Raw genomic sequence first — 10793 nt, forward strand, 5'->3', positions numbered from 1 at the left:
GCATCCCTGACGCCCACAGAGCCAGTCAGGTGGCTTTCCTGGTGAGCTGCTGTCAGGACACGTGTGAGAGGAGATGTTCTGGGTCTTGCTATCCTCTTCCTACAAGCTCTCCAGGCCCCATCGGTATGTGAAACGAAGCACTCGCTGGCCTCACCCACAGACCCTACCTTCTGTCTACAATGACACCATCCGGAGGGACCGTAAAACACTTGGCTCCACACAATGCCAAGAGCAATGGGTGGACTCCCGCAGCTCCCAGTGGGAAGAAAGGTGGAGCGTGGGGGGCGGGGGTGTGTGTATGTGTACTTCCACCCAGTCTGTGGTATTCTTTTGTTTTTGTTCGTCTTCACCCAGGAATATCTTTTCTATTGCTTTTTACAGCCAGTAAGAAAAGGGAGGCAGGGAGAAGGGGAAGAGAGAGAGAAAGAGAGATACATCCATGTGAAAGAGACATCGATTGGTTGCCCAGGGATTAGACCTATCATCCAGGTATGCGCCCTTGGCTGGGAATTGAACCCGCGACCCTTCGGTGCGCGGGCTGATGCTCTGACCACTGAGCAGCACTGGCCAGGGCCAGTCTGTGGCATTCTTTAGAGCAAACAGCGTGGGGCCGGGGGACCGTGGGGATGCGTGCCTCTGTGGCGTGTTCTCATCTCTAGGAAAGTGTAAGGTCCGCGCAGCCCTACCTTCCGGCCGGCTCGGTTGTTGTGCAGGTTCATCAGGGCTCTGGCGTCCTTGCCTTTCCGCTCCTTGGCGTCCACGAACGCGCGGGCGAACTTGACCCCATAGTCGACGTTGTCGCTGCAGCCGCCCCAGTCGAAGGTGCCCTTGCTGTCCCGGGCGCTCCCCTTCTTCTTGGGGTCGCAGGAGCAGGACTTTAGCTCCCCTTGGCTGCAGGCCCTGGTGATGGCAAATACAACTCCAGCTGAGGAGATGGCGTAAACAAAGGCAGATTCCCGACTACCTGAAACAAAAATGCGTTTCTTAAAAGCGGCCCGGACAGACGCGCTGCTCAGACGCGGGCTGGCTGGTGCTCGCTCTGCCGCGGACACACGGCAACGCGAGGCAGAAAGGGACTGGTCCTCCAAAGGGTTCCTTTCTGGAGCCAAGGCTCGCTCTTCAAAGGGAGTCCTCCCCATCGAATACAAGCTGCTGTTAGCTTAGACGCCTGTCTGACCGCTGTCCCTAAGGTAAACAGCGGAAAAGAAGGGACAGCGAAAGCCTGCCTCGCCCGCCCCCCTTCAGTCAGTCAGTCAGCCTCAGACACCTGCTTGCTTAAGCCAGAACCCTCCGTGTTCCAATGAGAGGAGAGGAGCACTTTTGTTTTTTCATCTGTACATTCGGTCTGAACTGTACAGTTCTTTCATTACATAATAGATCTTGGTGATTCCATGGCACTACATGCATAAAACCTTGGGGGGGGGGGGGACCCACAACTGCAGAAACCGGTGTGGCTCAGTGGATAGAGCATCGGCCTGCAGACTGAAGGGTCCCAGGTTCAATTCCGGAAAAGGGCATGTACATTGGTTGCGGGCACATCCCCAGTTGGGGGTGTGCAGGAGGCAGCTGGTGGATGTTTCTAGCTCTCTATTCCTCTCCCTTCCTCTCTGCAAAAAAATCAAACCTACAACTGCCAAGCCTCTAGGCATTTCTGAGGGCACTCCTATACATTTAATATTTCAGACTGAAATTCTGAACTAAACGAGGGGCTGAGGTGGGAAGAGAATTCCAGGCCGTGACCAGCCCCCGGCGCGAGCACTGGAGAGCGCTGGCGTGGCATCGATCTTCTCTAGTAATTGGGAGATTGTGGGAGGCAATATGCAATATTCCGGTTACATAGCGCGTCTGACTATGACGGGGAGCTTACTTTCTTCCGGAACACCTGCACTAATCACGGGGATTGGGAAAAGGACAGTGGAAAGCTCTCCTTGGGTTTTTCTGGAAGGAGACAAATTTACCGCCTATAATTAGACTTGGGCAAGAACCCTTTGGGGCGATTGCTTAGAATTGTTCTTTATTAGCATACAGCCCACTTTCACTCGCAGGCTGAAAGGTACATATTTCAGGGCAATAACTACGTTAAATTATTTTAATAATCTGTAGTAACTCATAACACGGTGTTGTGGTACAGTGACAGATATAAGGCTCTTTGGGGGTCTGTGTACACCTCATTTTTCAAGCGGAGCTGTATTTCATTGTTATTAGCACGCCTCTTTATTAATGATTGCTGCAGCAAATATATTAACAATCAGAACCCAGGCCGAACAGCCAGCCTCCTGCCAAGGCAAGGCAGAACACAGAGCCACTTGGCGATCCGGTGTGTCGAGACGAGTGTGACTTTTTGAACCACACAGCTGGGAGAACAAACCGCCTCTCCGCATCAGAGCCCCGCTTGGTTCTGTCTGTCACTCAGCGCCGAAATTTATTATATACATTATATAATGCCCTTTGCGATCTTTCCTCTGCTGGTCTCATTATTAAAAATCGGGAAAACATATCTACACCATATTAAATGGCACTTACCTCAGCCCTCCAGAAATATCTGCCCCCATGCCTCTAGGCATCATAAAAAGAAACCAGCCGCTCTCCGTAGTGAGGTAAAGTTGATTATATGAATATGTGCTATCGGTAGCAGGTGGTGGTCTCAGGAGGAAAACTCGATGGTCATGAGGGCTGTTTCAGAGTCCCAGGTTAGGAGGATTACAGATTTTCTAAGTGGAATTGAGTTGTTTTGTAAAAGATGGTGGCTCACTGAGGCTAATGTGGTTTAATCCCAGCTTGTGGCGCTCAGATAAATGAGATTTTAATTATAACCACTTTAGGGAAATACCTTGCATTCGTTATGCCAAAACCACTGAGCTTCTAAAGCCTGGTTTTGGAGTTCAGTGTCCACATTTAGAGATATCACACGGAGGGCAAATTCCCAAGTGCTTAAGGTACTTAGCACTAGCCTTATTTTTTTATTTTTTATTTTTTTACTGAGAACGAAGAGAAATTTTACCAGGTGGTCTTTTAGGGGGGAAATATGGACAATGTCAATGATGGAATGCCAGTGGCCAGACAGTATTTTGAAAGTAGGAGAGGAATAAATTGACCAGGCAGAGCATTCATCCTGGCTTAAGGTACAATGGCATCGACCTGTTGGCTGAAAGAACGAAATCACTTACAATCTGCTGCCTTCCGGAAATAATTTCTAAAGCGAAAATACCTTTCCCAATATTTGTCACTGATTATTAGAGCGCATTACTCCATAGAGAGGTGTTTATTTACTTAACTAAAAATGCAGCACAGGGACTGGCTTTTCATTTTACCTCCAGATGTTTTGGTATCGTGGTAGATGTGGCCTTAAGATGTTTCCAGTTAAGTGTCTTAGATGAATCACTAAAATACTATGTGTGAAATAGTAGCACATTTCAAGAGCTGGCTTTCTAACAAAACAAATTTTGACCTTGGGGCTCTTCTTAGAAAAATGGATTATTTTTAAAGCCATCATAATATGAAACAAAATCCAAGTCTAAATAATGATATTTAGACTTCCTGATGTGTTACGATTCGTTTCTCTAATTTCTGGGTCCAGATAAGTCAGACGATGTCTACACGAAGCGCACAGGCACAGTGTTTGTTTGCAATCAGGGATTGTTACCTGGTAGAGCAGGACACTAGAAGCTGGGCTTGTTGGAAAGATATGTGTTTGACTCTTTTAAAATGCTTAAATTTTTTTTTTAATTTTTATTTTTTACATTTACAAGGATGAGACCTTTTTAAGGTTCATTCAAGAACTCCAGAGGTATATTCTTGCAGGGATATATGGGTGTGAGTTTCTCAGCCTGTGACTGGCGATAGTCTGTTGAGTGAGTGAAATGCAAAGGTTACTAAAAATGAGTGTCTAACTCTGAGCTGGCTGAAGCAAAAGAGGCAAATGTTCTCCATTTCTCTGTGACCCTGGGATGTGTTAGTAACCTTTATGTTCTTCCTATAAATGGCATCGCCCTTTGCCTTCCCAGTCATCTATAAGGACACATTTAGGTTTCCAAAGGAAGTTCTTCACAATTCTAAGATGTGCATTTCCCTCCAAGCAATTAATTATAGAAATTTTTTGGAAAGCTTTACTGGAATTTCATGATGATTTCCAGGATAAACTACCTTAGGCCAAATTCAGCCCTCCCAGAATCAACGCAAAATCATCACTGACAGTCACAGGAGTTTACATAAATGTCCAGGAAGAAATCTGGCCTTCTATGAAGAATGGAAAGAAATTGTGTAGCTTGAGTGTTTTAAGTTCTGAGTACTTTGGCAAAGCATTCAAGCTTCAGCTGAAAGAACTCTGAGGGAAACAAGAGTTAGAATCTCTTATTTACTTGAGGCCTTCGACTGAGTCAAACTAGTTCCAACCTCTTCCCTCTCAGCACTCCACAGCTCTGAAGAAACAAACACTGTCAAGATTAAGTTAAAGTATTTTATGAATGAACTCCCAGCTTTGGCAGGCGTTGAGGATTAGCTGTCAAAATCAAGTCCTTTGATTTGTGACCTCAAGATTTTCTTCACTATAGAGACATCTTAACGGATTTTCACAGACAGAATTTAGAGGGGATCATCTTATAAATGAGAAGGACATTTCATTTGGAATCATTGGGGAATGGTTGTGAGCACTTTGAAAAGGAAAAGCCCTGATGTATTGCAAACACCGAGAGCCTTACATAATTTGTCCAAAGGTATCTTCTGCTAAATACTTGCAAACTTTCTTTGACAAGTTCCGGCATTTGAATTGATTCACTGGCGAGCTAATCTAGGTGAAGCCTGAAAATTCCATGCTGCTGAAATTTACTATTAGCCTTTCAAAAAATGTGCAATGTCATATCAAAACTCCAAAAGGAATGCAGAAGAGTATAGTTCTTAAGCTAGAGAATAAAATTGCAGAATATGGCCATAAATTTTCTTGAGGGATACGCTGCGGGTGAGTGCACTACGCCCTGGGGGGATTTCAGAGACATTCAGTTATGCATTTGGCCTCATAAAACCCCGGGGCTGTGATGATTACAAGATAGAAACACCCTCTGCTACGCATTACCAAGTGTACAGCCTGGATGGTTTTCCTAGGGATGGGGGTGGGGTGGGCAAAAACAAGGGTAAAGTTTCCTGTTTCTGGGGTTCACACAAAACTTTTGTGTTTTCAGTCAGATTTCCCAGTAGCAAACGGACTGTGCTAGTTCTTCGAAAATGCTTATAGCACCAGGTTAAGGAACAAATTTTAAGAAAAATAAAATGTGATTTTCAGTTAATTTTCTCTTTATACCAATTCGTGAGCTACTTTCCACATGCAGGACTTAAAAAAAATTTTTAATACAATTATATGATGTTGTGGGTTTTTTAATTTTTTTATTAATTTCAGAGAGGCAGGGAGAAAGAGTGAGAGATAGACATCATTGATGAGAGAGAATCATTGATCAGCTGCCTCGTGCACACCCACCACTGGGGATCAAGCCTGAAACCTGGGCATGTGCCCTAGCCAGGAATCGAACCTTGATCTTCTGGTTCATAAGTTGATAGTCAACCACTGAACCACACCCGCCGGACAATGGTATGATGTTTAATGCTCCTAAGTGAAAAAACACGCACACACAATACAAAACAACCCAATTATGTATTCATGGTTCACACTCCTAACCCTCCATAAATACCCTTCTGCCTCAAGTGTACCTGGGAAATAACAGGTGTTCACTACAAGTTCATCCATTCATTCACGCAACCATTCAATGAATGAATGGGGTCTGCAGCACACAGAGCATCAAGTGAGATGCAGAGAAGGCAGGTTAGTCCAACCTTGTAGAATTTACAGTCTACTGTAAAAAAAAAAAAAGTTAGATATAGGGTGACCCACAGCTGAATGGGAGGTCAAAGGTGGTGAGCAGAGATTTGTCTCTGCTTTTTAATAACATTTATGCACCACTGTAATAATAGCCATCGAGGGCCAATAAAAGATTTGAGCACTCCATCCTCATCTGATGCTCAGATCTTCTGAAGGTGCAAGTAAAAAAGTCTAGAAAGCCTCCTTTCTCCCAGAGACAAAATCTGAACCTGGAGGAGCAGGAAGGGGTGTCAGGATCCTGTGGCAGTAATCTGGTCATTATTAGCAGGAAAGAGTAAAGGAAAGACTAGATAATACAGGCATGCCTTTTGTACAGCTTTGCTACTTTAACACTTTCCAAGTCTGTTTCCGACTGAGTGGACAACAGACGCACGCCCAGTCCGGCCCCAGTGACATGGGAAGGTGCCCACCTGTCTGCCAGTCACACCTGGGAACACACGAGTGGCCAGAATAGGTGTGGCCACTGCCAGGCTGGAAATCTGAATGTTTAAACTTATGAACAAAGGAGCAGCTCTCTTGGTTTTCACTCTCTTGGCTCTTCTGGGCAGGGCTCGCAGGGCTCCCATGGCCATGTGGGACCCCCACAGTGGACTGATGGGCTTTCATGAGCCTGAATGCCGAGCTGGGCCAGCTGCAGCTGGGCACAGAGCTCTGGACCCCGGCCGCCCCTCCTCCAGGGCTGGGCTAAGAACATGGGACATTGGAACCCGAGGGGTGTTAACTCCGTGCAAACCAAGTCTTCCCCTAGGTCTCTCTCTCCCATGCGGGCTTCTGAAAAGTCCGATCTCATCGGTACTCCAAGAACCGCACGCTCACTCGTGCCTGAGAAATCTGGTCCACTGATTCCTCCAGCCACAGACAGAGCAAGGAGTGATAGATAAGACGTCAGCCTGGGGTCTACATTCTAATCTGTGACCAGCCTCCTACACGTTCCTTGATTTTCTAAGTCCTCATCTGTAGAACAGGGGCAATGCCCCCACAGGATAAGCTCCTGACTGAATAAAATGCAAGGAAGAGATGAGCAGGGACTTCAAAGACCAAATAAAGGTGGGGGGGGGGCGTGGGGAGGAGCACCCGTGGAGGGCCCGGAGGCAGGGACTTACTTCGCAGCAGGACCCTGCCGAAGAGGCTGTGGTCCCTGTCCAGGGTGTTGCAGTTCCAGCGGTGCTGGCGGAACTGGTGCTGGCACTCCGTCGTCCACTCGGCCACGCCCAGGCCGATGGCACGCATCACGTCCGGGTGTCGGTGGCACAGCTGCCGCTGGCGGCTCACCAGGCCCGGCACGTTGTCACACATCACCCTGGAGGCGCCGCCCGTGGCTCTCATGTACCTGGGGAGGGCCAACACAGGGTGAGGACACTGACATGGAGGCCCGAAGCCAGGTGTCCTGGGAGACTGAGTTCAAAGCGCTGTTTCTTTTTTTTCTTTCTTTTATACACACACACACACACACATATATACACACACACACACACACATATATACACACACACATATATATATGTGTGTGTATATATTATTTTTTATTTTTATTTTTTATTTATATATATGTGTGTGTGTGTGTGTGTGTGTGTATTTTTTATTTTTATTTTTTAGAGAGAGGAATAGAGAGTTAGAAACATCAATGAGAGAGAATCATCGATCAGCTGCCTCTTGCACACCCCCCACTGGGGATGTGCCCACAACCAGGGTACATGCCCTTGACCAGAATCGAACCCGGGACCTTTCAGTCCGTACACTGATACTCTATCCACTGAGCCAAACCGGTTTCAGCTCAAAGCGCTGTTTCAAATGTGAATGCCATATCCTTTTAGAGACACTGGGAAGCAAAGGGTATTTAATTTTAGTTGCACGGAGAAGCAGCACAGCAGGCACCAGAGGGAAACCTGGTGGAGGCCACCCCCAAGCCGAGCGACGGCTGTCTGGGACATGAACGCGGGGCCAGCGGATGACGCCCTGGGCGGTCAGGGAACAGAGTGAGCAGGGAGGGGCAGCATCCTTTGGGAAGAGCCCTCAAACACTGTTCCCAAGGAGGCTCTGATCTCAATGATGAAATGTGTCTGGACTTGGCTTTGGGGGAAGCCGACCTTTACAGCTTCTCGCCTGCGTCTGTTTGACCCGAATGTTTGAGTATGTTACAGAAACTGTCTGTATCTGTCTAATCGACACCTGCTGGTATCTGATGTCACACTCTCCTGGCAGACTCGCCGTTCTTTCGGGTCCTTTAAATGTTTCCATTTTCTAGCCCTTCTTGGCCTTCCTAGAGGACCTCTGGAAATCGTTCTTTCTATTGTTATTAAGGACACTGAATGTTTGGAAGAATCAAACAGTATTATAGCTCCATAAAGTACTTTTGAAAAGACACTTTAACAAAAAAAAAAAAAAAAAATTACATCATCATCTCTGCCCAGATGTTCTCTATTAGTTGTGAAATGTTTAGAAAAGGTACCTTTTATATAACCAAAGCTGCCATAGGTGTCTTTTGAAGCCATCAAACAAGGAGAATGTCTTTTCTTGCATTTTCATTACTTTATATGATCATAAAATCGTGAGAGCCGTGATTTCCCCAAAAATAGCATATTCAAGCGACAGCGGAGAGACAACGTGACAAAAAGACTGGGCAACCAATAATGTTTAACCATGGAAACAGAAATATCATCTTATTGAACGAAACAACAACTGGTCATTCTGATAAATCTACCTTTGGTCCAGTGTCAGCAATGTCAAGGCTGAAAGCCTTCCCAGCCAAAGTGCGAGAGGAGGGCTGGAACCCTCTTCCCATCAGTGCTCTGCCCCGCGCCTTTGGAGAGCTCCCTGCCTGTCTGTCCTTTGGCCCAGACTCCCCCGTGAGACCCCCCCAGGCAGCAGGGCTTTCAGAATCAGTATTTTAGTATCTGGTGGGGAAACTCCTAGGTGCAAGGATGCCAAGGAGCCTCCATTCCCGCCTTTCAAGATCATCAGGTGGGAAGACGTGGAAGAGTTTCTGGGTGGGAGGAAAATCCCTTTGGGAGGGGGCTGAGACCTGCTGTGTTCACTGTGCAAAATAAATAAATGGGTAGCCCATCGGCTTCCAAAGGACTGCAGCCCAGCTCCCTGGGCCCCGCCCCACCCCCAGCCCAGCTCCGGGGAGGCGGCAGGCTCTACCTGGAGGCAGCTGCACAGTGAGCTTCCCACCCATGGGGAGAAGCACTAGAATGTGGAAGGACGAGAAATAATGCAGAATCACACAGCCCCTGCCTGCCTGCCTGCCTGGATGGCCCCTAGGTTTGTCTAGAGTTTTTGAGGGGCATGGGGGAGTGGCAGGGAGGACAACTGCAGTTTTCAGAGTACACACACACACACACACACACACGCGTCTCTTAACGGGATAAGGAATTGGCTGATTTTGCTGTCATTCAGCTGGATCCAAATAACCCAAATATCAGAATCAGAGCTCTCATTTGAGGGGGGGCTGTGGGTTCTTTTTTCTTCCTTCTCTCTCTTTTTTTTTAGTTGTCAAAGTTGGAATGGTCTTCAGAGGAAAAGCGAGGGACTGGGGATCAGGGGGAAGGGAGAGGGCAGCTGCGGGGTAGCGCCTGGGACCCGCTCCGGGGAGAAGCGCGGCGGGCAGGGTGTCCCCGGAGGTGCGGTCCCCATTCCCGCAGGGAACCCCCACACCCCGGGCCGGTGCGTAGACTTACCACCATGAGGAGCTGACCTCGGGCCTGAGCCAGGTCAGGAGCAGAGGGAGCCAGAGCCAGATCCCAGCGAGAGGGCCGTTCATATTAGCCCCGTTGTCCGCATCAGGTCAGACTCCGTGTGCGGGCGCCATGCGTGCCCGAGCAGCGCGCTCAGCCCGGAGCGCAGGTCCCCGCCGCCCGGTGGGTCTGCAGGGACGAGCGGGGAGCCTCGCTGATAAAGTTTCCTAGGATGAGCCGGCGGCGATAAAGGCCAAGGGCCGCCGCGCCCACAGGATTCCCCAGGCGCCGGCCGGCGGGGAGAGCTCTGCGCCTCCCGCCCGGCAGCCAGGGAGGGGGCGCCGGCGGGGAGGGGCGCGGGCTGATCCGGAGGACGGAGCGATGGCCGGGTGTCTGTGGGCGGCGGGGGCGGGGCCGGCGGCACCTCCTGTGGCCTGGGCTCCGGGAGGCAGGCAGGTAGCTCTGGGGGAGCTCCGGGCCCGGAGCACCCGTGGCTCCCGCCACCCGCAAGCGCGTGCGGGGCGGGGAGGCGCCCCTCCTGCGGGGCCAGGTCCGGGAGCGGGGCCGTGGGGAGCCGAGGGAGTGGGGGGCCGAGGGAGGGGCCGGGGAGGGGACCGGAGATAACTGAGCGCTGAGCGCAGGAGCCGGAGGCGATGGATGTTCCACTCGCAGCTCTGCCTCCACTTGCAGGGAGGATGGGGAGGGAGGGTCGGGCTGGGGCGGTGGGGCGTGTGGCCGGATGGCGGGGTGGGGCCGGCTTATGTGAGAGCTCGTGGGGAGGGGCCGCGAAGGTCCATGACCCTCCGACCTCCCAGGCGCCCTGGCCCCGGCACCCTGCCCTGCACCCAGCCCTGCCCGTGCGGGAGCGGGGACCCCGAGGGAGGGCCCCACCGGGCAGCCAGGGCCCCCGGAGCGCCTCCCCGCGGAGTGTGCGGGTGGCGGACCTCTTCGCCCCGGGTTCGTGCCCCGCGGGGCCCGGGGACAGGCCGGGGGCTGCGGGCGGAGCATCTCCAGCGTGGCTGGCGCGGAGCCCGCGTTTATCGCAGGAAAGGAAGACCGGGAACCGGGCTTCGGGGAACGGTTCCAGCCTCCCTTCCCGGGCGGGACCCCGCCCGCAGGGCGGGTGCCGGGGGAACCGGAGTTTGGGGAGGGGGTCCTGGTGGGAGGGGGGGCACATGGATCGCCAGGCGTGGAGGGGGCCCTCCGGGTGGGCAGAGCCGCAGCAGCCCGGCCGGAGCGGCGGTCCCCCG

The 10793-nt window shown here is 50.7% G+C and overlaps 1 protein-coding gene across 1 annotated transcript in view; it reads right to left on the minus strand.

Annotated features, from left to right (window-relative positions):
* Positions 1–10081, minus strand: part of WNT2 (Wnt family member 2) — a 55432-nt gene extending 45351 nt beyond the window's left edge. The window contains exons 1-3 of the mRNA XM_036425189.2: positions 9547–10081; positions 6970–7196; positions 687–964 (exon numbers count right to left, since the gene is read on the minus strand). Of these exons, the coding sequence (XP_036281082.1) occupies positions 687–964; positions 6970–7196; positions 9547–9629 (588 nt within the window). The 5' untranslated portion in view covers positions 9630–10081. The remainder of the gene's footprint in view (positions 1–686; positions 965–6969; positions 7197–9546) is intronic.
* Positions 10082–10793: the final 712 nt, after the last annotated feature.

Source organism: Pipistrellus kuhlii, unplaced genomic scaffold, assembly GCF_014108245.1.
Source record: "Pipistrellus kuhlii isolate mPipKuh1 unplaced genomic scaffold, mPipKuh1.p scaffold_m20_p_10, whole genome shotgun sequence".
Classification (NCBI taxonomy): domain Eukaryota; kingdom Metazoa; phylum Chordata; class Mammalia; order Chiroptera; family Vespertilionidae; genus Pipistrellus; species Pipistrellus kuhlii.